Below are 27,125 nucleotides of genomic sequence, written 5' to 3' on the forward strand. Positions count from 1 at the left end.
GCACCCAGTTAATAATCACAATACATAGTACTTTGCCAAAACCAAACACTGATCTTCCTATTTCCTAAGTTGCAGTTTAGTTAAGAGGTAACTTTAGCAAACTGTTCCCCTCCATCCTGAGCACGTCCCTATTAGTGTCTGCAAAGCAACACAGCACAGAAGTGGGAAATATATGTACCTTAGGGCAAATATACTGAAAGTCAATATATTAGCAGTAGTAAAAAATTACAGTATCTATACATTGAATTCAGAATTAAAAGAAAGTATTAGGTCATCTAATCAAACTTCATTTTGTTTTCCTTCTATGAAACCTTATAGCTTGTGTCTGTCTCCTAGATGTGTATCTATTCTTGACTAGCTTGCAGAAAAACAATCATAAGCCTGGAAACTTTTTTTTTATAGCAAAAACTGTTTCACTGTTAAAAAATGTTCCTAATTTATCACCTTAATTTGTCTGTCTTCAACTGTTGGCTTCCTATTCTTGTTATACTTTTTTATGCTAGACTGCACAAAACCTTAATTCCTAGTATTTTCTCTGTGTGAATCCACTGAAAAAAAATTAAGCACCTTTCAATATGCTTTTTAATAAACTAACACTATTGAGCTCTTTAGGTCTTTTACTGCAAAGCATGTTCTCCAGTGTTCTCATTTTCATGTTTTTCTATTATTCCCTCAATTTTTCAAATACTAAAATAGGATCAAAACCATGTATGTAATATTAATCATAATTTGTATGAGTTCCATACATAAAGGAGCACTAATTAATTTTTCTTTCTGTGTACAGTCTAGGAAAGCACTGGCTTTTTCTTGCCATGATGTTACTGGGACAAATATGAGAGCATACCTTGTTATATCCCCTCATCTCAAACTCTCATGTAGCATCTATATTCTATAATATTTCCATCCTCTTTTTATTCCAGAGGCCATAGGCCGTAAGATTGGCTTTCAGTGATCCTACTGCTATAACTTTGCATTTGGCTGTATTAAAGCACATTTTGGTTTGTAGGATCAAGGTAACCAAATGATTCTGATAACTTGTCAGAGTGCCTTGTCCTTATCATTATTTATGTTTCTATCCTTATTCTTAATTTTGTACATGTTTCTCCCTCATTGATTCTGGTAGATCATGATAATCATTTCACTCACAAATATTTTTTGACATATCAGTTAATCAATTTTCAGCCCATTTAGCTTGTGTTCTATTGATATTATATAGTGCAAACTTTTTAATCAGTCATGTTATTGAATGAATTGCTTTACAAAGTCTAAGCTAGGCAATTTTATTAGACAAATCTGTAATCTTATAAAAATCATGTTACTATGATGAGAATTATTTTCTCTAAAACCCTTCTTCCTTCCATTTATTATATTAACTTTCTTTACTCTTTACCAATTAGACTTTTTATCAGCTCACTCTTTCTTTTGTCTTGGTTGATGTCAGGCTAACCAGTTTTGCTGCTTGTTCTTTAGAAATTAATGGCACACTAGCATTCTTCCGGAATTTCCCTGCTATTTCAAGATTTATTAAAAATTAATAGAAGAGATGCCCTCAGTTATTTGGGCCTGTTGATTTGAATAAAATTATCCCTAGCAGATGCTTTCTGATATTCTCCTCAGTTACTAATTCTTGATTAGTGAAATCTGTATTTGCCAAGCTAAAATGTAAAATATGGAATGTTGCCAAAGCGTAAGCTTTGTGTTTATACTGTTTGTAAAGCCATGAGTCCTGTAAGCATGCCCTATCTTATTTTTAATGTGATAAAAATAATTAATAGATATCAGAGACAATCTGTTACCAGAAAGGGTTGAAAGCTTTATAGTTGTAATTACAGATATAATTATGAAAAACGTTAAATATGGATGAAGTTTTCACACTCACAGTTTAAAAGATAAAACAGACTTTGTTGTTGGATTAAAAACAGAAAACTGGTTTTGTAAGTACAGTACATGATGACTTTAGACTTAAATTTGAATAAAAGTAAAACATAACATTTAAAAATGACCCTTGGAATGCTAAGATTATAAAATATCAGAGGAATATTGGTGCCTAAACAAATCTGTAATCCTTAAACTAGAAAAGTGCTCTCTGAAATTTCTTCAACTGTCACCAGTGATTTTGGGTGACTCTGCTACTGGAGTCTCCAGAACCTGTAATGACTCCGGCAGCATCATTGTCCTAAGCTGCAATCTCTTTCTGCACAAATTAGAAGATCTGTCAGTAGATCTTAACTGCTACTCTCGCTCACTGAAGTTAATGATTATATATGTGTCTGACTTCAGTGACAGAAGAGTTTGCTGACACTGAGTATACTTGGAAAACACTACACCCAATAATAATGATAAACTACTACTGCAAATTTTAGAAATACCAATATAACTGATTTATGTGTTAATATTGTCCCTGTTAAGCTGAGGTCATAATGTCGTAATAATTATGAAAATGATAAATAGAAAACTTCATTATAGAAACAAAGCTGTTATAATTATTAAAGTACAATATCATTATTCTAACAATTGTGCAGGAGCAGCTGTTATTACTGTTAGGTCTGTAAAAAGAGCACTAGTGTAAGAAAGTGGTCTAGGAACCATCTGTTAATAGCAGTTGTACGTTCAGAGTTTCCCACTGGAGAAAATGGATTTGACTGGATCAGCACAGTAAGAATTAAGATATGGCTTTGGGAATAAGACACGTTTAAAAGGACAAATCAAAGGAAATTTGCCTAGGTGCTTAGACTGTTTTCATGGTCACTAAGCAACAAATAAACTTTAATCTTTCTCCATGTTTGTTTTTTTTTTGCAAGGACTCAGATAAAAAGCAAGCACTTTTCCATCTAGGTTTCCTATCTTTTAACTTCTCAGAGTCTCTGAAAACAAGTGTAACTTGAAATAAAAAAGGAATATTTCAATATTTTTGACTACCTAATGCTATCGGCAGCTATATAGCAGTTGCCATCTGAGCTTCTAAGAGGATATATTCTAAAGAGAAAAGTTATACAAAACTTCCCTTCTGCATGATGTTACTGGTATATTATAGCAGGAACCTTATTTTCATATTTTCTGATTTTTATTGGTATAAAATTACAGCCATTAATTATGGTTATGCCATGAGTATCTTTTTTTCTTTTTAATTCTGTAAATTCTTTAAATTCTTTAAGGAAAATCTTTTGATTGGAAACCAATGTTCTGTGCTCTAAAACTGGCTGGTGGCACAGGGGGAAAGCAAACTAAGGTTGATAACTTGGATGGCAATAGGAAGTGTCATTGCTTTTTTTTTTTTAATTTGAAGGGCCTGATGCAGTTATCCACATATAGGCATTTGGTGTTACTGATGTATTCAAGACACTCAAGCAGGGCACAGGCTACCATGACGCATCCGAAAAGCACAAGCAATCCCTGTGAGGAAAATAAAATTCAGTTACAAGTCTTGGGTATTTGCATGGATTCAATTGCAGGAGGGAGCTTTAAATCTAGGATGCGAAGTGTTGGTGACTAAACATCTTATTCTGCATTTGATGTGAAAATCTGTTCTTTTGTATGATTAAGTGTTATGAGTAAGGCATTTGCAAAAAGAAGTTAGTATTTGCTACCCTAGCAATTAGCATTTGCTATATCAGATCTGTGACCTGGGAGATTCCGCTACCATTAATCTGTCAGTCTATACATATCTTGCACTGATATTTTGTTGCTTCAAATAATTCTCTACAGCATTGTTAAAATCAGGATGCTTGTGGCACAACTGACCTTACTTTCCCACTATGAATTCAGCTTGTAAATTACATCTCATTTCATAAAATACTGATATGATATGGAATTTCGAGCCTAAAATAAAAAAATTAATGGGCCATATTAATTGTCCAGAATGGTGCAGTGAAGTTGTTCCAGAGCAGAAGATCACTCTGGTTTTCAAAATGATGACAAATTAATAGATATAATTCACCTATATATGTAAGAGAGCAGTATACTAATATTCATGAGACAAATTGTCTAAAGTCAATGTAGAACCACAGTATCACTTCATCAGAAAACATTTATTGAGAGATCCTAGGCCAGAATCCATTTAATGTGAGCTTCAGGAACAAGTTATCTGCACCATGGAGCTCTCTGAGTTTATTTTAAGTTATTGCTAGATTCTCACTAGCTTGTTACTTTGCCCTTGTGTTCTGGAAATATGGTAAAGCAGAAGCATCTTTTAGAAACATGTAGAGAAATGGAAATTTTTTATCAAAATTGTATGTTCAGAGTTAGATGTCTAGCAGAAGAGGAAACTATTAATTCTTGATATCTTAAAGAGAAAACTCTTATCAGTCATCTGATCCAAACTTATTTCTGTATTACTACTTTCTATACAGCAGTGCCCATTTTGTGTTTAGGTTCTATCACTTTCTGAATTCATTACTTGACATTAAATCATAGTTATTGAGAGTAACCTTTAAAGTCTTCAGAACTGCATAATCTTTCTCTGTTCTCAAAGGTTTTTGTTATCCTTCATCATATGCTCGGTGTGATTTTGATGATGCAGGGTTCACAAGGTCCCCCAGGTCACTAATGAAAATGGATAGCACAGAATACAGCGCCAATTCCTCTGAGATCCTAGTTAATGTATTGCTCCCTGTTTCACTGCTGTACGGTTGCTACTTACTTGCTTCATGATCTACCAGCCATTTTTTGTGTCTGCTGTGGTATTTTTACCAACGCAGTAGCTCTTCAGTCAGCAGCTGTGCTGTGCAGTACCTGGTTTTGGGGCAGACACAGACATAGGGTTCCCTTCAACTAATACAGAAAATCCTTCAGCTCCAGCTAAGTCATTTTTACTTGTTGACTTCTTTACCTAATCAGCCAACTGGAAAAATTTTTTATTATCTTATCAATAAATATCTGTCTTAGTTTTTTATTTAATTTTCTGGATCTGAAAACTACATGAGTAGCTTGGTAATTTTGAATTGCTTTCTGGTGATATATTAGAAAATTAACAGAATACCAGAAAAAAAAAAATCCCTTTTTTCCTCCTTTTCTATTTTCAGCAGAGAAATCAGGCTAACAGAAAACAGGAAGCTAGAAGCTACGTTGGGTAATGTGTCTCTTAAGCTGTCAAAACCTCTCTTTGAAGAATTGCCTTAATAAGGAGAAGGTACTAAAAGATTGTGCTCACACGGGCACATGATGGTTGAAAGACCAGTTTCGCAACAGATGCTGTGGAAAACAGCCACTTTACTGCCAAGACACATCAACTCAGGTTCTTCTTGTGGTGTACATATGTATGTATGTAGTCAGAATGTTCTTTAGGCAATTAAAAACATGTCAGAGTAACAGTCCTATGTCTTTTGCAACAATCTTGTTATTGAAGGATGTCTATCAAGTGATGTGGAGTCAATTATCTCCTTCTGGATCCTTTGCATTCCTTTGAAGAACTAATTTCTGAGCTTGTTTGCTGGGTTGATGCTGCACTCCATACTGCACTCTATACTCTGCATAGAAATATTCAGTTGATCTACTGGGATGAATTGTTTCTTGTTCATAATTTGATCAAGGTACCCTATTGAGCAAGATGTTTAAGCACATTGCCTAATTGAACTTTTGAGATGCTTAAAATTAGTTATGTGCTGAATCAGCACCTCAGTACTTAATTGATGTTGAATATGGCCTATGAAGGAATAAAACAATTGAAATCATCTTATATTGAAAACATCTGGTGATATTCTACCCATTTCTAGATATCTAATATTTTCTAGTCCATGTGTACTAGTTTATGCTTATTTATTGTCTTGAGGCAGAACAAAATTAGCCCATAGTAACAGTGGCCCAAAAAAGGCCTGTATCTGTACAGGTACTATAAGCAGAGATTCTTCCTTTTTAGCCTAAATCATACTCAATGCATGTAAGAGCTTTTTTTTTCTTCAAAAGGAGGTTAAATGAAAAAATAATCTACGTTTATATTAAGCACTTAAAATGAATGCTTTGCATTGTAGTGATTTAGGCAGCAATACTTTTAATAATATGCCCTCATGCTGGTGGCCTCTTGGGATTTGAGGGTTTTTCTAATGCAAACCATAATGTGAAATTCATCAACTACCAGTAGCTGGGGATCTGAATCTGCTTGAGCCAATGTATTAATTTTAATTTCTAAAAATACTTGTAAAATACTGTCTTATGATAATCCTATATATTATAATGGTTTTTGGATGGCAGTATCATAAATCTAACATACTTAAAGCATACAACTGGGTATGAATTAACATATTCTACTATAAAGGAATTAGGGTGCCCAGATTAATTTTTAAATCCTTGAGTTATATGTGCTAAGCATGTTTACAAAAAGTGGAATGAGTACGTGTATGCTTGTGTATCTGTCTATCTTTTCAGTTACACACACAGTGAAATTTCAGGGTGTTCTTTAAAACTTCATCTGGAATTGTACAAGTCTGTGTGTGTATCCATGTAGATATGTATGTCTCTCTGCTAATCATAAAGAAATGACTACAGGATAGGTGCACCTATAGTTGTTTCTCTGCACTTATAACTGCCTAGGAAAAATTTTGTAAGAAGCTTTGGTTTCACACTGACAGATTTCAATTAATGTCTTGCTATCCCATGCAGTGCATGAAAGCAATAAAAATAATTAAAGCTTCTGTTCACCCAATTTAGTCGTCAAATGCATCTGTGAGTTAGATTAAAAGAAGAGGACTTTCAGAAGAAAAGTAAGATACTAATTATACTAAAGGGCAGACTAAAGAGTTTCACCTTTTCTGTGGACAAGCAAGATTAATTAAAATGATGAATTTTAAGACACTCACTGAAGCCTTGGGATAATGGGGTGAATAGTGCAAGATTTTATTTGTAACTTTCAGCAATTCATTTTGGATGTTTTTATATCAAAAGTCTGTGCTGTAACCAGGAAGTCAGAATCAACCTGAACATGAATGGAAAATATTATTGACTGCTTTTTTTCTCAGACCAGAACTTGCCATGATTAGCTTTTCAAGTCTGATTTGAAATTGCCCTAGGACTGGTCCAAAATAAGGATTTTCATTTGCTGGTAGAGAGAATACAAGCGAGGAGAAAAGCAGGTGTTTCTTATTACTGTATGCCCATTCAGCAGAGTTGGAGCTATGCCTTAGTTCAAACTTTCTTCTCTTTGGTTTACCCAGCAGACCCATGAGGCAGTAATTCTGAGTAAAGTTTGATATGATTTTGACTGTAGCATTTTTTCATTTCATATGTGACCTGAGTCTAAAAAATGTGCCTTTGATGTTCCATCTATTGCTACTCACCACATAGTATCTCTGAAAATATTCAAATTAAATCACTGACCCTATCTCACATTTCCGGATGCAAAAATTCAAAGCTCCAGCTCCTCTTAGTTGAATCTTTAGAAGGAACTGCACAATAAAAGACTGCAGGTCTGATGTCCTGACTTATCCCACCTCATTTTAAGTAATGAAGACAGAGAGAGAGAAATACATCTGCTGAGTTCAGAGGTTGGTGGTTTCAGCCACACTCCTGAAGCACCTTTCTCTGATAGCCAGAGAGAAAATTCAAGGCATTTAGGTTTCTAACACAGGTTTGCTGACATCAAAATCAGATGATACTCTGCTCATGGTAGATCACTTCTGCTAAGCAAAGCCAATGCTGTCATTGTCCAAATGAAAACAGGGCAATTGCAGCTAATTAACAATTTTGACAAGCTATTGCTTTGATAACTAGTTACTGGCATTAGGGGAAATTAAATTCCCATCACTCATTTATTACCAGTCAAAGTAACAAAGTCACTGAAGTTAATCACAAAAAAATGAGTAAAAGAAGAAATCTTTCCTATGGACAGCCTTCTTCATTAGTTGTCCAGCTTCCTCTTGCACTATAAAGAAGAGTAGTTTTCCCTCTTCCTTTATATTTAAGAAAGCAAACAGTACCCAATCACCCATTCAGCAAATTCGCTTGAGATCACTCTTAGAATTCTGTTTTTCTAGTGATTTTTGTCTTTCTTTCAATTTTATGATATACCGGAGGATATTCCGACTTCTGGCATCCTGGCCTCCTGCATGTTTCCTGTAGAAAGCTCAATACTCATCAATAATTCTGTACAGCAATTATAAGGTAAAAATCTTGTGGTTAAATATAACACTTTCCTTATGGCAAAGAAGCGATTAGGTAGTTATGTTCTTCAAATTCTTATACGTATAGTGAGCCAACTTCACAATAATCTATAAAATCCACTGCAGATTACTCAAAAGGATCTATTCTCAGAAAAATCCCACAAAGGTTGACAGGCTGAGCAGAAGTTCAATAAATTTGATTTCTGCACTGGGACAGAGAATTGTGTGAACCCAAATGGCTCCAAATCTTAATACAAACAAATACATGTCATTACTGAGCCATCAGGAGCTGAGGTAATTGGGTTCTCATCACTCTATCCTGGACTGTTGTTAAAAGGTCACCTTTTTGTTTAAAATGCATTTGGATAAACAAAACACTGTAAAGTCTGTGCTAAATTGATCAATAGTGTAATTACTTTGGACAGCTATCTGTATAAAAGTTCTAATAAAAAATAGTATTTCTGCTCAGAAATCACGTGCCCTCTGAAAGTTTCGAGAGCCTCACTCCTGAAGACTGCTTCCCAACACAGGCCACCAACATAGGCCACCACCTCAACATTCTTTCCACCCTTTTTACTGGATCCCATTTAAAATGAATTACTTTCCTTTTTGACTGGTGCTTTATTTTAATTGTTTTTGGTTGGGGTTTAAACAACATCAGGCCTCAAAGAATAAGATTTTTTTCCATTTCTCTTCTTCCTGAGGAGTTTATAGTAGACATGTATTACCAGTAAGAGAGATTGTGAATAAATCCCAAAGACAATATTAAAGTGGTGCTGGTTGTTGAACTAAAATCAATAAATTAATGTGCTCTGCTAATGAAGTCCTGTTATGTTGATTTTTCAAGCTTGGTCTTTGATTCCTTCCCTTTCTCAGAAACCTGATTACTCATGCTTACTTTCCCATGGCTGGTGTAAGACAGTATTACAAATTCCTTTTGTTCTTTTTAATCATATTTATTTCTTCTACTAGATACTGTGGTGAGCTTTCAGCTCCAATCTTTGAAGCTATTTTCTGACATTTTCGGGGCCTATTCGTAGACAGATGGAAAGATCACCAAGAACTTCTTATCTCTTTCTATTACACAGTAATTATTTTTCTTATCTGTTTTCCTGGGCATCTCCTACTTTAAACAAGAAACCTTAAAAAAGAAGGATTTTAAATTGACTGCCATGGTGACAAGGCAGACTGGTCTGCAGAAATATTCAGCCTATACACCACTGAAAATGTTAAAAAAAAAAGGATCTAAAGAATAACTTTGGGAAAAGAAATAGGTAAGTACCACAATTTATGGTGGTTAGCCATATTAGCCTTTCTCTTTTGATGAGGCTTCCTTTCCCTTAGCTCCATGCAGACTGAGATAATATAAATATAAACTATATTTAATATAATGTAAATATATTATATTATATAATATATAATAAATATAAACCAATCATGCGGTTTGGAAGCATTATTGTGTAATCAAACATGTCTTAGGAATAAAAAATACAGAAAACATTCAGTAGCTAGCACGTGAGGATATATAAAATATTCTAACAACCACAGGAAGGGTTTGGAAAGATTTTCTCTCTCCTGTCCTTGTGGAAGTACATTGTATATACTAGAGGTGACCAAGACTAAATTACAGTAGCTTTGGAAACACAACTTTTTTCACTTTATTTTGTTTGACTCTTTGAATTTAATCTCAGATATAACAAAAAAACCTATCAAACTGCTTATAATGTATGGATTTATCGAGATAATTGGATTACATATAGATTACATTCCAACCATACAGTGTGTCTTTCATGCAACTAAAGAAGATCCGCTCAAAGGAAATTCATGTAATATACCACTTATTGACAGAAAAAAGATATATTGCTCAGAGAAATCATCAGGGAAAAGCTATTACTGCATAGCTGAAAAAAGATAAGTCATAATCATGAGGGAATAATGAATGATAAAATTGTCTAGGAAGAAGACAATGCTCCTTTTAGGGAAGACTATTGTGAGAATAAAGGAAAAAAGGACTTATCATCAAACAACAACAATCAACTTTTCAGCCTTTGGAAGGAAGTCAGATTCTGTTGGTTTCTCAGACAGAATGAAAACTCAGACTGCAGTTAGCTCACTTCAGTATTTCTATTTGTCAGAGTTAACATCATAAAATGACTGAGGAGGTGGAGAGACAGGAGGTCAGGCAGTGTGGGCATCAAGAGAGATGGAAAGATAAAAGAACTTGCAGCAGTCAAAGAGGCAACGCTTGTCTGATGAGGACACCATGCCCTTTCAAATAAAAAAGAATAGCAAGATTTTAAGATGCCGTTTTCAAAAGGTACTTGCCTCCTTCATAATAATAATTTATAAGGCAGTAAACTTAAAAAGAGTGATTTCTAAAATGTCACAAATGGATGAAGCCTTGACCGCAAAAATAAGATTTCACCCTTGTTGCCTGACATAGAATTCTGCATAATACCAGGAAAATTAAACTTCTCACAGGTGGTTGCTAATTAGATGGTTTTCATTTTAAAATCTTGACTTGGGAGCCTGGGATCTGGTTTGCTGAAAATTTACAGCTGTGGCTCATTAAAGACTGAAGTTATTTAAGGACAAGTACAGCCAACTTTGGCGACTCTCCATTGCCTGGAACAGAGCCACCTGAGACAGACAGACTGACTGACCAATTCAACCTCTAAGAGGAATGTTTAATCCTCATTATAAAGTTGAGAAACTGAACCTCAAAGACAAAAGTAAAACTTGGCTAAGCAATTTTCATGCTTTTGCGCTCTATTACATCCCAGCTAATAAACTAGCTCTGGAAAGGTCAGCCCTGACCTAGATGAAGAAGGCACATGCCAACTCCACTCTGACCTTCTGCACTGCACTCCTCAAAAATTAAACACAGAAGAGATAGGGGCAAGTCTTTCCGAGGGTGTAATGATGAATGTTACAGACAAGAAGAGGAAATCAGTATTTTCAGAGTAGGAATGAGCAGTGTGCCAAGACTAGGGTAAAAATCCACATGTCAAGCAACAAAGAAAAAAAGTATATTTGTGTGAGCACCATTTATCAGAATAAATGGGGGAACATTTCCAGGGAAAAAAAGTGGTGTCAATGTAACTGTAGTCCTCATACACAATCATGGGAGCCATTTTAAGTTATAAATCTGGTTCCCAGGTACCTAAAAAGTAACTTAAATTAGATTTCTAATTTTTAAACAGCTAAAAAGATATAAACTTGATGAAACTGAAAGGAAAAGGAGTTTGGGGTACATGGTCAATCTCAAGTCTAAAATTCCCTTGATTCTGCACGCTTGAATTTTTGAACATTAACCCCATCTAGGCAGATTTTAAATATTATTTTATACACTGGATATTTGTAGCTTTTAACCTTTTCCTGTAATTCAGCCCTTCAACAACCTAAAATTTAGGGGGTTTCTGTATACTTTTTTTTTTTTAATAATGCCATATTCAGAGAGCAACCCAACACATGCAGAGAAAGCAGCCAAAACTTAATGGAAAGCCTTACAGTTATAAATTTAAATTTCCATATTGCAAACATTATTATGTCCCATTTCATCTTTTTCTGCTGATTTCAAGGAAAAGCTGTATTCACCGACACAAGCAATTATATGATGCCTGATCTTTCTTGTGTTGTCTATGTCACTTCTTGTTTTTCCAAATAACATTCTGTAAATTGCAGAATTACATACCTTCTTATTAACACAAACGAATTTTTCACAAAGAACTTTTTTCTCATGTCTATGGGAAATGGTAAAAAAAATCTGTTCTATAAAGATTTTTTTCTTATAAAAAGAGTTAGAATAAAAGAATAAATGTGCAGTCGAGGTGAAGATCAGCTCCACATTTTACTATATTATTGATTAAATAAGTAAGAAAATATCTCAAAATTATTTTTTTTCATTTAACAAAGTACCATAAAATATCTAGCATATTCTCAAATAATTTTGCACTCTTTTTTTTGAATCTGCCGCTTTTAATGCTCTCATTTTATATTTGACAGTTTTTAGGCCCTAGTTTAGAAAAATCTTTAATACAGAGTTTTGCGATCATGAGACCTACTGAGCTCAGTAGCAGACTAAGTGGTGTTTTGCTTTCTTACCATGCTTACTTTGTTTATTTTAAGTTCTGACAAATTCAATACAGGAATAAAAGGATCCCATTTTGACTAAAACAAGGACCACAACTCCAGAGCTAACGTTTCACTATCCAAAGAAATAGGAACAAAACAAAGAAATAGGTATAAAAGACTCTCACAATGTAACAGTGCTCAAGGACACAGTTAAGTCTTCAAATCAACAGGCCATGTAAGCATATTATCTGTGATTTTATCAGTCAAGATAAAACAAGAGGCTCTATTGTACTTCAAGGTCGTTAAGTATATATTAAATCAAAATGTGATGTATACTCGACTACCAGTGTAAAATATATATCATAAGTATTCTGCAGAAGCTGGACAAAAAGGGTCTTTAAATCTGAGCATCAGATCCCAGCAAACTATTAATCCAGAAAGGGCCTGAGATACTGGAACAGGTTGACCAGAGAGGTTGTAGATGGCCCATCCCTGGAAACATTCAAGGTCAGGTTGGCTCTGAGCAACGTGATCTAGTTGAAGATGTCCCTGCTCATTGCAGGGGGGGCCTTCCAACCCAAACTATTCTGTGATTCCATGATTCCAGGGGTGGTTCTGCCTCATACTTTAGGTCTGGTCCCATATCAAGACATTCTAGGAAAAGATAGAAGAGTGCAAAACCTGATGAATCGTCAGTGACCCAGAGCAGCCACAAATGGCAATGCTCCTCTTAAAGTATCCTCTGCTCTCCTGCTCTCTCACCTCCCTGTCCCACACCACATACAGTCAGTCACTCACTCTCTAACTCAGACTGCAGCCAAATGACACAATTTGTAACCTCTCTGTCACAGTTAAAATTTGTATTTTTCATAATTCCTAACATTTTTGTTTCCCCAACTTACCTTAATGTATTTTGGTGGATTGCTTTTAATCCATTAAGTTCATTTTACATCTGCTGATGCTACTACAATTATACATATATAAGGAAAGAACAGGCCCTGCACAGGTTAACTCACCCTGGTTGCGTGTCGTCGGTCACACAATGGTATGTAAAAGTTCCAAACATTTGCACTCCCAGGATCCCATACAGGAGAAGAAAGAACAGAAGAAAAATTGAAACGCTCCAGATTTGCTCTCCAGAACGCCTGGCAAAAAGACAAACAGGACTCTGAATGCACAGGCAATGTGAAGCCTCCTCTGAAAATCTCTAGAATAGAAAATATGCTCATACAAAGAAATTAGTATTTCATCCTGCAGAAAAATTGTCCTTAAAACTGTACTTTTACTCTGCACAAAAAGAAAAGGGGGACATGATTTTTTCTAAATCCCTAAGTTAGGGTAATTAAACCAGCTGTAAGCTGTAAAGGGTGGAACAAAAATGCCCAAATAAAATGTATAAAGTCTAGCTTTTGTAAAATAGTATCTAATGACTTATACAGACAAGATATGGTGATGAATAAAGTTGATACTGAATAAAGACCAAAAAACTCTTTCACATTACCATTATACTTTTTGCTATGACATGCTCTACCAAGCATAATTATGTGTGTTTGCTTGCAAATAGGCATCTCTGTATACACACCAATACATGTACACTTGTAACTGTAATGGTTAGGGTCTGTGCTCATGTACTTTTATTTACAAATATTACCCTAGTAAGGGTATTCACCTTGATTATTAAATGGGGATATTAATGAAACATAATTTACTGTCATTGGTTGCAAATTGCTGGCTACAGTTATTAGCAAAGTGCTTTAAAATGTGTTTAAATATTTGAAAATTTTGATCATTTGCTATAAAACTTCATTATTCCTTAAATATGGAAAATAGCAAGAATTTTTGGCCAGAACTAAAACTCAAGAGGAAAATGCCCATTAAGCATGAAGGGTCATTGATTTACTGCATAGTGAGTCTTCTAACCCAACACTGAAATATTCTCTATTATCTGAAGAATAATAGCCTTACTTACTTCAAAATATTTGTTATCCTAGTTCTTGGCAGCTCAAAACGAAAATATATCCGGAATGCTCGAATCATAATGAGCGGTCGTGGAATCCGCAGCATGCCCCAAGGTGACATCTGGTCAACTATTTCAGCAATTTCAAACACCTACAAAGAAAAGAATCAGTACTTTGTCTTGATGACTCTCTCCTATGCCTGTGTTCATTTATGGAACTTTTAAAAGTATGAATACCACACATTTTTTATTTTAATTTTCAATGTTCTCTTGGTTTATTTTATGGTTCATTTTAACTATATTTTTAAAAAAGAAAAGTCTTTGTAAATACTTTAATCCATTTCTAAGTTATCCTAATGAGCTTCCAAAAATATACTCTGCCCATGCTCATAATGCTTCAGTCTCAAACAACTCAAGACGGCTGCAAGCTTGTGTTAGCTGCCTATTTCTGTGCTAATCCTACCCCATAGGTTTCCCACAACCTTGTTAGAAGTGGTCAATATATATATTTCCAAATATGAAAATCAGTATCTGTTAATGTTGCACAGCACTAAGGTTTTTACTATGATATAAAAATACATATACACAGATTGCCTTATGAATTGCAACATGCTTATAAATTCTCCATTTAATTCCAAGTGCATGACAAAACTGTGCATTTTTTTCTCCTAGACTCTACTTATGACACAAATTTCAGCCAAGACACAGAATGGGGAACCATTTCCTCAATACATCGATAAGTTATGCACTCCATAAAGAGTGTTTAGCTAAATGATTGGGTGAAAACGTCTTGTTTTAATCCTTGTCTATCACTCTCTTAAAGTAACTACTTGATTTAATGTTTACTCAAAGTACTAAGAAAACGGAGGGGGAACCTGGACACACATAAAGTGGGTAATCTACAGTGCTTATCTGTAATGATCAACCTGCATTCTACATGTGTACAAGATGTACCACCAAAGTCTGCCCTGTGTAAAAAGCAGAAAATAATGTGTCTGAAATTTGCCAGAAATGTATACGTGCCTAACAGCAATCACTACAGAACTTTTACAATCCTTACACTATTGCAGGTCAAATGTCAGTCTTCAACCTGTTCTTACCCAAAAAACTGCCTGTGGTTAAGGACTGATTGATATGCAGGACACAATTTGACCTTTACCTTAACACTGTACTTTTTTGCAACATGTCCAGGTTCCCTTCTTTATAAAAATTTATCATACTATTTCCAAATATGGGGGTTTTTCCCACTGTGCTTTAGCTTGAATCTTGGAAAATGTTTTGTTAGCTGTGAGCAGTCAATCTTACATGAAACCACTCCACTCACCATATCAATACACCTGCAGCATGGGAAACATTTACCATTGGAAACATTCTCCCCTTAGGTGCCTAAGCTAGTCACCATGGCATCCTACTAGACTCAGGGGAAGGAAATGAGCACAACTGTCATATGGAGTAAGGGATAAATGGCTCTCTGAAGATCCTTCTTTCTCCTTTTGACCATGCAGAGAGTTTATGGTAACCAGCTTCAGATTTAATAAGAAAAATTAAACAAGATAAATTCTGCTACTAATGCAGATATGCTGCAATGTGCAATTACGGAGCTATTGAATTCAGTACATTTTTTAAAAAACAATTTGACCCAAGTACAACTGTACTTCCACAACTCACAATTTTTTGGTTGTGCCATATATTTTTCACAATTAAGGAACCATTCATTGAAAAAAAAGAAGTGAAATGATTACCTGTAAAACCAGTGACACCCAAAGACAAAAGACCATGAATCCATCAAACACACACCAACGATCCTTTACATAGGAGCTATCACCCTACATGAAAGAAAAGCTAAGAGGTTAATTGTTCTTTTACTGTCAGGATTTACAAATATCATAAACAAGAGTTCTTGGAAGAAGAAGTGCTCCTTGTGGACTTTTAGAATGCTACTTTTGAAAGACTTCAAGTCTAGTATCTGGATTAGAATATGCTGGAAACATATATACATATCTTCTGGGTGAATAAATGCCAGGTTCATTCTTGTGTGGTACTTCTGTCAGAGAGAACTTACAAATAAACCTACTATTTAGACTTTGATGTAAACCAAAAAACACACAAAAAATTAACACTGCACTTACTTTTCCATTGTATTGCCCATTACAAAATACACAGGAAGGTAAGTGTAAAATGGTAGCAATATAGTATTGTGTCGTTCACTTACTTCAATACTGTTCAACAGCTTCAATTAAATCAGTATCATTTTACATTCATTTTTTCATATTTTTTCAATCATTTTTCATGCTCTAGAGAAGTCTTGCTATCAGAAACACTTAACAGTAACCACCGAAACATCTGAACATGGTTTTGGTGACAGTCCAATCCAAAGATCACTCCTAAAAGGCAGCATGGAGAATTCAGCATCCAATTTCCTCTACACTACACAATTCTCAATCTCTCTTCCAGTTTGCATGCTTCAATATCCTCATGTTTCACACCATTCCTGACATGCAACACAGGCCCTCCACTGCAAGTTGTAACAACACTTCTTTGCTGGGCTGCTAATGCCTGATACTTCAAACACCTACACTTATTAGGTAGATCACAGCTGAGTGTTAGTTTTGTGTACCACATGGAGCATAGAGGAAGTTGGGGCTCAAATGCATACAGATAGATGCAGTTTGTTGAAGGGGAGACTAGACAAAAATATACCTAAGGAAAGTAGATATCACAGTTTCATGCAAAAACACATGCAGAGACAATGACATCCCAGGGCACAAAATCACCCCTTCCAAATGATGTTTCTCACAACAGATTCAATATAGCCTTCCCTGCCTTATACACTCCCTTGTTTCTTTTCTGTTTAGAGATCTTACAGCTACAAAGTACAATCCACTTTTCAAAGGTATAACTGGGGAAAAAATTATTGTCATGTCTGAAGAATCTTGAAGACATTATTGGACTTTGGCCTTTTATGTGATTACTGGCTTTATACACATTTTTCCTTATCTCAGTTATTTCAGTATTTGTTTTTAAATGTCTCAGCATTTTCATTGATTCTGTAAGCACAGACAAGATGTTTTGTTTTAATCTAATGTTTCCAATGACATACACTATCCTAAAAATTATTTATCATTCCTTGCAGTAGGTGACAGCATGATATATTGTGTAAAGAGACAAACTATGTTTGGCTTAGTTTTTTTTTTTAATTTATTTCAGTTGCAAAAATTCTTCAGGGCAGAAGTGAACACAGGATATCAAGAAAATACAGTAAGTGATTTTCAAGTCTGAAATAAGGGACAGAGAACTTCAACGCTATTTTCAAATGAGGATTTTCTAACACATAAAGAGGTTAAAGCTCTCAAATCAAGACTTAAGAGAAGGAAGATTGCAAATTAGGGAAGCAACAGAACAGGAACTTTTGCAACATTTTTACCTGTCCTTCCTAAAGAAAGTAGACTTAGTTCCTCAAGTAAACTCTAGGCTAATCAGTAACTGTTTGCTCAGGGCTGAGAGAATTCAGATGTTCAGTGGTTATGTTCAGTAACCGTGAAGCAGATTCATGTTATTTCTCTGCAGAAATCAGCTACCCACACCCTAAATCTCTTACTCCTCTCTCCTCTGCCATTCTCTCCTAGTGAATAAATCTCCAGTGAGATTTGTATCAACATGCAACTTGAGTCCCTCAGTTGTGGCTCTGAACAAAAATGCTGATTGGTCTTTCTCTTGCTGAAGAATTCTTTGAAACTTACATTTCTTCTCTTAAGTACCCTTTGTCTAAAGCAAAAATTCTTCCCTGAGTTGAGCCATACAGATCTGAGCAGGAACTTGTGCAGGAGTTCTTGTATTCACACTCTTCTGAATAACCCATCAAGTTCTCACTGAAAGCCAAACCTTTTTTTAGAAACTGCTTTTTCTCTCCACAATAGCTCTGGTATAATTGAAACAGCTTTGCTGTTTTCTCCTTACAAAAGTAGATGTCATGACCCTTTCCAGTCTTCTCACCTGTTAAGCTGCTGCATCACTTCACTTCTCTCACTGTCACACCAGGCCAGTTTCCACCACTAAATCCTCCCAGTAAGAGAGGTTTTCAGTGAATTGACCACAGAAACTTAGGGCACCTGAATTACATCTGTAGAAACGACTCATTTTGGGGGAGGACCTGGCCCTTTCCACTTTGCATGTAGGGAGATCTGGGCTAAGTCCTTTTAATGTTATTTGTCTGGCAGTGGATGTGGTTGGGAATCTTTGATGCATTTTACTGTGTATGGCCTTATTAGATGTTAGTTGTTGTTGGAAGCATTTTTAAGGCAGGACTACATTCTAGTGTGCCTTAAAAATAAGTTTGAAATTGTAGCCTCGCAGAGGTGATGTGTGTTAAACACTGCTGTGCTTCATCCAGCAGTATTCTGTCCTCCCCCAGCTCCAGTGTTTATGGTGGATGCAATGGGTGGATTAGGAGCCAAATGATTCAAGGTGAAAGCTTTCACTTTGAAGCATCAAATATTGCCTGAAGATTGAACAGGGAGGTTTGACAGGCAAACAGTCTCATCTAACATGACAACAACTCAGATTTATAATTGACATTCAAAGCTCTTATTCAACAGAAAAAAGCCACAACACCGAGAGATGGAATATGTAAGAAGGATGCATTTTCCAGAAAGAAGATTGTATTATTTGGTAATTAGCATTATTAAAAGTTGAACAATACATTTTATACTCCAGAGACCAGGAAAAGCTTATTGAAACAAAAATCCCAGTGTAGCTGTAAGAAAGCCATATTTATATTAGTGGTGGAGAACACAATACTCTGAAATCAAATTTTACATTCAACTTACTCCCTTAAAAATCCTACACAAATTTCATCATTTTCATGAAAACACAGCTGCATAGAAAAGTTCTTATTCCCTTCAACGGGGATTTAGATGTCATTAAGATTTGTTCATCTTCATGTCTTGTTTCATTCTCTCAAATTAAGAGAGAAGAAAACACGGGCATAAAATAAATTAGAATTGTTTAATTATAGCAGAATTCCTTGAAAATGCAAGTTTCAACACAGAAAGGTACATTAGGGACGAAGTTCTGAAGTAGGGACATTAGGGATGAAGTACCTGAATACATAACATGTTATCCGCTATGTTGCTTTCACTGCTTTTCTTTTGTGTCATTTTACCCTGATATGAAGTGATATATTAAAAATATCCCTCAGTAACAGCTGCTGTCATGAAGAATAACAAGCAAGTAACCCTTGAAAGTGCTGTTACAGAGGAAAAAATTAGCATTACCAAAAAGTAAAGTTTTGTTCATCTAATTGGTGTGTATATTGAAAGAGCAATTTCCAACTACATTGTGAAAGTCAGTATGCAGTGTATCTTTTCTTAGCAACTTTTAGGTTAAATTTTGATCATAAGTATTGCTAAGTATTATATGGACACATACTTCAATCCATGCCCCAAAATAATTTCTCACTAAAAACTTCCATGACCCATTGACCAGTCAGAAAAAATACTGTTTATATTTTAGAAATACTGCTTATGTACATTCACCAAGTAATTTAAATTTTCTAATGCTTCAATGCAAAAATGGTGCAAAAAGCCCCACTGTGTAATATGAGTCATTACTTTCCTGTAATAAACACTCCAATAAAACCTGACACAAGTAACCATAGAAACAGGTGCATATATTCTAGTGCCATGGTCTCTAACCTTCCCTGGTCCACAGGCAGCAACAGACAACCAGCAGCATGCTGCAGGCAACTTCATATTTGTTTTCCTCATGATAATCACTTTTAATTTTTCTAATTTCCTGTGACTGGAAACAGCATCGGAGCATTTCACTAGTAACACAACCCCAGTTGGCTGGGAACAGATGTCCTTTACAATGGACATACATGCTTAGGAAAACAACAAAAAACACAGGAAAAAAGGGAGACAGAAGAATCAAGTTTTGTAGTCTGTGTTATTCACATGATGGATATAAATACTGTTTTCTATGAAATAATATTTAAAACTAAGAATCACAGCTGCAAACACCAAAATATTCCAGTATTTTTTTAAGTTACATTTTGAAATAACAATTTGAAATAACATACTCTTTGCCAACAAAGAATAGCATGGGACCTGCACTACACATCTAGGTTTCCAGCACCATTATACACTGTACAAAACTTCAGTTTTCTAATATATGTATGCAAAATAATTTGTCATAAGGAAAAAAAAAATCATCTTAAAATCCCAAGACATTGGGCAAAGAGAAACTCAAACCTTATGACAAATGGTCTTTTTGTGTTTACTCTGTGAGCTTTTTACTACCACAGGTAAGTAGTTTTCTCACTTTCTTTTTTTCCCTCCACTCTGTTTAGTCAAAGAAACTCAGAATTTTCTCATTCTTGCCACTGACTACTGGTTATGCCCCTGCCCTCAAGGTCAAGGTTCTCACTCTTGTTTGTGACTTGCACATCCTGAGACTGAGCTTTCAGCACAAGGCATCACAAGCAAATCAGAGCATGCTCTTACTTGATTATGGGAGCCACATATTCTGTTTTACTACCCAACCTTTGAAAAGAACACAATTTCCTGATCCTTAACTCATTCATACACTACGGGTATACAGCACTTCTAAAGTCATGGAACACATTCATTTCAGAATTTCAGTCTTCCATTTTCAGTCTGTAACGCAACAGAAACTCCTTTAACAATGCTAGCAAAACCCGGTGAGCAAGCTGACAGTGTTTCACCACAATTCTATTAATATTTTCATCATTTATCAGAAGAATTAATCTAATTTTGTAATTTCTTTATTCCTGTTTGATGAGGATGGAATGTCTAGTATTAAAACTACTGAAAAGAAGGCGAAACAGATACTTGTAATAAGGTGCATTAAACATGAGTTCTGTAATCGATAACTCAAGACAAACTTCTGAATTAGGATGATTATAGAAGAAACTCATTTAAACATAAATGAGTTAATGCCATAAATGTTAAAGAAAAAGTTGGCATCTCATTGTCTATATAACTTTTGTGGTCCCTACCTGTCCATTGACAACAAATATATAATAATGAGTTAGAGCAATTGGTGACTGTGAGATATCTATAGGCTGGGTGTTAGCGTAGGTACTTTTAGCTTCCCTTTCAGTCAATGGGAAAAAAAAGACCAGATAAATTATAAATTATCTTTCGAAAGAGATACAACAAACAACTAATTGCAGACCACTGCAGTGCCTCAAATTAATGCTGATGAATGCTATTATTTTTTTCTATGTTAAGTCAAAAAATCTACTTTTTGCAAGCAAAGATAGAAAAAAAGCGCCAGATTATGCAATTAGATATCAGTGGCCACTGGAAACACAGAACCAAAGAGTCACTGAACTCCGTTTACATTATGGGAAATAAAGAGCATGAGAACAAATCTAGGATTAATTGAAGAAAGTGGAATTCTGAACAGAAGAGATCATGAAAATACCAATGTCAAATTGAATTCAGTAAGCTTTAACCATGCACTAAGTTTATTAAATTTTTTATTACATTTACTGTCATAGGCCATCATTCTTCAATCTAGAGTATCATTTAGAATACAAGCACAAAAATATGTCATAAGAAACAAACTGACTTGGTCTAATTCCCTGTTGCCATCTCATATAAAACTTCACAAGCCATTGCAAGTTGTCTTCCTGCTTGTACATACATTTTATACAATACAGCCAGACAATATGAGGCAGACTGTCCTAGAATATTGTTTTTAAAAAGATCTTAATCAGTAAGAAATTATAGCCTGAATTTCATCTTCAGACTCAAATTAAAGACAGATGTATTAATAGCATTAGTTCACTAGTTCATGACATCTGACAATAGCCTGCAATACCAAAAACTTCACAACCTCCCTGGGCAGCCTGTTCCAGTGTCTAACCCTCACAATAAAAAATTTCTTCCTAATATCTAACCTGAATTTCCCCTCTTTCAATTTGTACCCATTACTCCTTGATCTATCACTACCGTTCCTTATGTAGAGTCCCTCTCTGGCTTCCCTGTAGGCCCCCTTGAGATACTGGAAGGTTGCTATGAGGTCTCCACACAACCTTCTGTTCTCCAGGCTGAACAGCCCCAACTTTCTCAGCCTGTCTTGGCTGAGAAGGTGCTTCAGTCCTCTTATCAACTTCATGGCCCTCTGGACTTGCTCCAACAGTTCCATGTCCTTCTTATGTTGGGGGCACCAGAACTGTACACAGTACTCCAGGTTAGGTCTCACAAGAGCAGAGTAGAGGAGGAGAATCACCTCCTTTGACCTGCTGGCCACGCTCCTTTCGATGCAGTCCAGGATGAGGTTGGCTTTGCCAGTTCATATTGAGTTTTTCATCAACCATCATCCACAAGTCCTTCTCCACAGGGCTTCTCTCAATCGCCTCTGCCCAACCTGTAAGCGTGTCTGGGATTGCCGTGCCCCAGGTGTAGGACCTTGCACTTTGCTTTGTTGAACTTCATGAGGTTTGCATCAGCCCAGCTCTCAAGCCTGTCAAGGTCCCTTCGGATGGCATCCCTTCCCTCCAGTGTGTCAGCTGCACCACACAGCTTCGCCTCATCAGCAAACTTGCTGAGGGTGCACTCAATCCTGCTGTTCATGTTGCCAACAGAAATGTTGAACAGTAACAGTACTTTCAGTACTTTCCTCCCAGGTAGTGCCTATATACTGAATATAATCTGTTACGCTGCCCATTTCACTTCTTTCAGAGAAGTCAACCTATCATAATACCTATTAAAAGCAAACAGTAAATGATAGCAATAATATGGAACATCAATATATAGTTTTGAAAACAAAAGGAGCTCAGACTTTGTAGTAGATATATCCTATGCTGTCATGCTCTGGTTTCTTTAATACCTGTATTTTGTTCTCCTTTTCTAAACACATCAACATCTACTTTCTTTGTAGAAGGTGGATATCTATCTGTGTAATTCCAGGAGTTCCCTGTATCATTTGCCTTCACAAATGGAACAAGCACCAACCAGCATTTACAAGGCATGGGCAGCCCAAATTTTGAATAGATTTTACTAGCACGGCAACAATAACTCAGAAGGAAACATGAGCAATAAAAGGCACAATATCACAGCAACATTTCAGTTTAGCTTTCCTTCTGGGGTAACAAAACTCTTGGATGGAGGCATTGTTTTATTTTGTCATTTAGTTTACATGGGGAAAAGGAAAACTTTTTACAGAGAAAAGGCTAGCAGTTTCAGAAAATACTTTTTTTTCCTAAAAACCCTTGGCACCAAAGGAAGTATATTTCTCACTTGTCCTCAGAGAGTGTTAATTGGACATGACTTAACATTTTCAAAATCTTCTTAGCTCAGCTATACTTACATTTTTATTAATTAGGACTTAAGTGGATGGTGCCTACCTTATCCATAAATTAGGTTTCTTGCTGGACTATAATTTTGCATTAATCATGGTTCAAATGTTTATTAGCCTTTCAATTTCTAAAGCATTTACAGAAATACCGACATGGTAAAGTTCAGTAGAACCATATGGCAATGCATTCATTGATCCTATGCTCACTAAAAATCTTGAATGCACTTAAATTAGGACTACATTTCATAAACAAATTTTCTTATGTAAAGATGGTTCAAATACAAATATCTTTAACAAATGCTAATAGAGTTCTAAACAGTGCCTTATTTACTTCAATTGCCACTGTCTTTGGAAGACCATGGATCGATATGTTCTTGGCAAAATTATAATATTTAACCAATATTTTCCCTAAAATCCATAATCCAAAGAATAAGTCGAATAGTTCACTAAAAAGGATCACTCATTAATTAGCATTCAAAGAAACATGGAAATTTTTGATTAAGTATTAGGAAAAATATCTTTGCCATAAGGTTGGTCTTGCACTGGAACAGGCTGTCTAAAGAGCTTATGAAGTCTTCATCCTTGGAGGAGTCTGAAATTCCCCTGGACAACCCAAGCCATGGGCAATGTCATCTAACTGGACCTGCTTTGGGCAGCAGGTCAGACCAGATGACCTTTGTAGGCTCCTTACCATCTAAGTTGTTCTATGACTCCATGAATAAGCGCCAAAGAAGGCACTTCATTTCAGTGTAACACTGATGAATGCTACAAGACATCAAGCTTTAAGAAAATGCTCAATTGTTAAAAAAAACAAAAAATGCAGCCATTTTTTATTAAACTATCTGTTCTAGAACAAGCAGCAGTTACGAGTATTGAGGCCATGTCGCTGAGAACACAGCTGCATTGGGCAGGACACGTCTCAAGGATGAAGGACCACCGCCTCCCTAATATCGTGCTCTATGGTGAACTTGCCACTGGCTGCCACAAGAGAGGAGTCCTGAAGAGAAGATACAAGGACTCCTTGAAACAATATCTCAGCCTTGGCCACATTGATCTTCATCACTGGTCTACTCTGGCCTCCAATCGGGAGGTCTGGAGACACACTATCTACAATGCTGCTGCTTCTTTTGAGAAGGCACACAAGATCACCCTCGAGGAGAAAAGACAACACGGAAAGAATCGTGTCTTGCCGATACCATCCAAGGAGTCTTTCTGCTGTGCCTTTTGCAACCAGACTTGTCTATCTGGCACTGGCCTCTTTAGCCACCAGCGTGCTTGTAGCAAATGTGGGTAGAGCCCTTCCCAAATCTTCATTCGCGTAGCCTGGCCATGATGATCTTGATGATCTTTGTGTAACAGTGGTTATGTCTAATCTGTTTTAGTGTATTTTTATCTAATAAACAAATAGTAAAATGTCAGTGCAAAGGAAATAATCTGTGCTGTTATCTATATATGTATAACATAAATTGAGGCATTGAAACCAACTCCAGACAGCTACTCATTCTGTGTGGCCAGGCTCACCAGACACGCTTCAAATACAAGTTCATTATATGACAATTATAGACAAGTTCATCCTATGAGGAGCAGCTAAGGACTCTAGGTTTGTCTAGTTCAGAGAAAAGGAGGCTGAGGGGTAAGCTGATTGCTCTCAACAGCTTCCTGAGGAGAAGTGAAGAGTGAGGTGCTGATCTCCCTGGTACCCTGTGACCTGATGCATGGAAATGGTTCAAAGCTGTGCCAGGGAAGGTTCAGACTGGAAACTGGGAAACCTTTTGTAAAGAGAGTGGTTAAACACTGGAACAGGCTTCCTAGACAGGTGGTCAATGCCCCAAGCCTGTGTTTAAGAGGCATTTGGACAATGCACCTTAAGTTTTGGTCAGCCCTGAACTGGTCAATTGGTCAGGCAGTTGGACTGGATTATGGCTGTAGGTCCCTTCCAACAATCCCTTCCACCTTCTCCTTGCCTCACCTCACCTCGCCTCTTCTTTTTTCTCTTCCCACAAACCCACAAATTTAAAGAATCCAGTGAAAGTCAGACTAAGCAGCACATTGTTCATAGACCTTAGGTGTCAACTGTGAGTGAAGTTGGCATTTGCATACACAAAAGCTCAGAAATCAAGCTTTGTACAAAAGTCACACTGTTGGCCACCCTTCCCTCTCTCTCTCTGCATTAATACCTACATGTCTCTTTCTCTGCAAAGGCCGTACTGGTTGTAATAGTAACTTTTTATTCTCACACTGTTCAAATGTGCACGATGGTCACCAATTCTCCATTCATAATCCCGTGTCCTTATCTTCACCTACTTAATAGACATCTCTGAAGAAGAAAGCATAGGTGGCAGCTAGAAATAGCACTTCACAATAGATTACTTGGGCTTTATACAGTCCATGAAGATTTTCTCATAACTATCTTATTTCAGTAATTTTCTAAATATTAATATTAATGACACTTTAACTTTTACTATTAATATTCATTAAGTATGATGAATAATATTTCAGTTTGGAAGTGAACAAAAAATGCTATCTGCAAACTCAGAAAAACTTCAAGAGCTTAAGTACAGCATCAGATGTCTCTGGAGTCACCAGACCTTTCAGAAGTGAAAAGCAAGGATAACACTGATTATCTATTCTGTGCCGTAGTGACATAATTGCATTGTCAATAAGGTCTGTAGATGGATTTTCTATATGGAAGCTGATTTGTATCTTTTTGTAGAAGACTGGAAACAATTAGTAAAATAATGGTACAAAATAATGATTACTGAAAAATTCTGCAGTTTTGCAGCCTACAATATTGTTTCTACTTATACAAATTAGCCCAGTAACAACAGCAGACATACAACAGAAGCATTTGTTTACCAACATGGATTACATTAAGGAAAAAACATTCAAAGCAAGATAACTTTCTCATTTAGCTCACAGTAAGACATATGTTCTTATTTAAGTAACCACACAAGAACACATCCAGCCTTCTGAAATGAAAATCTAAATTCTAACTCCAAATATGGACCAATAGAAATTTACAAAATATTCTTCCTAATGTACATGTTGCTTTTTATTCCTTTCATTTTTTATACTAATGCAATGAAACTATCTATTTCTTACTAGTAGACCTTATTATGAATGCTGGCATTATATTTTGGGGTGATTAAATATGCAGTAAAGCTGAATCTTTGTCAATCTGTCTTTTCAGTTTATACGCCATAATGTTGCCTGCAGTTAAAAACAATCATAGTGAGAAGAGCTGGTAAACTGAAAAACAAATACCAAATGTCATTAGCATAAATGCAGATCACTTGAAGCACACATAGAATACTGTTAAAATGCTTACCTTGACTATCCCACGGATGTGCATTTTCGCTATCATCTCTGCAGTGTAAAGAAACATCAACAAAGTATCAAGAGCAAATGTCACATACTGGAGAGGCGGATAATGCTCGAAGGTCTTTGGAGTGTTCATACAAACAGAAATAACACTGATGATGGCACAGATTCGTAGTAAAGAGTGTACCCACTGAAAAAAAACCAAAACCAAACAAAACAACCAAACACAAGATATAGCAAGATTGTTTTGATCTTTAAAAAAAGCTCAAATATTTAGCCTCCATAACTTATATTGGCACCTTTTGTATATGCACATCTGTGTTCTTTTACGTCATGATCCACATATTAAAGGTCTT

The 27,125-nt window shown here is 35.9% G+C and overlaps 1 protein-coding gene across 6 annotated transcripts in view; it reads right to left on the reverse strand.

Annotated features, from left to right (window-relative positions):
• NALCN (sodium leak channel, non-selective) overlaps positions 1 to 27,125 on the reverse strand; it is a 222,388-nt gene that overhangs the window by 184,240 nt on the left and 11,023 nt on the right. For all 6 annotated transcript variants that reach the window (XR_010428424.1, XM_064646084.1, XM_064646087.1 and 3 more), the window contains 4 exons: positions 26,777 to 26,959; positions 15,864 to 15,947; positions 14,134 to 14,273; positions 13,181 to 13,309 (listed from right to left, as the gene is read on the reverse strand). Coding sequence is in view for 5 of the 6 variants with exons in the window: in XM_064646084.1 (XP_064502154.1) it covers positions 13,181 to 13,309; positions 14,134 to 14,273; positions 15,864 to 15,947; positions 26,777 to 26,959 (536 nt within the window). In the remaining variant the exon portion in view is untranslated. The remainder of the gene's footprint in view (positions 1 to 13,180; positions 13,310 to 14,133; positions 14,274 to 15,863; positions 15,948 to 26,776; positions 26,960 to 27,125) is intronic.

This window comes from Pseudopipra pipra, chromosome 2 (genome assembly GCF_036250125.1).
Source record: "Pseudopipra pipra isolate bDixPip1 chromosome 2, bDixPip1.hap1, whole genome shotgun sequence".
In the NCBI taxonomy this organism is placed as follows: Eukaryota; Metazoa; Chordata; class Aves; order Passeriformes; family Pipridae; genus Pseudopipra; species Pseudopipra pipra.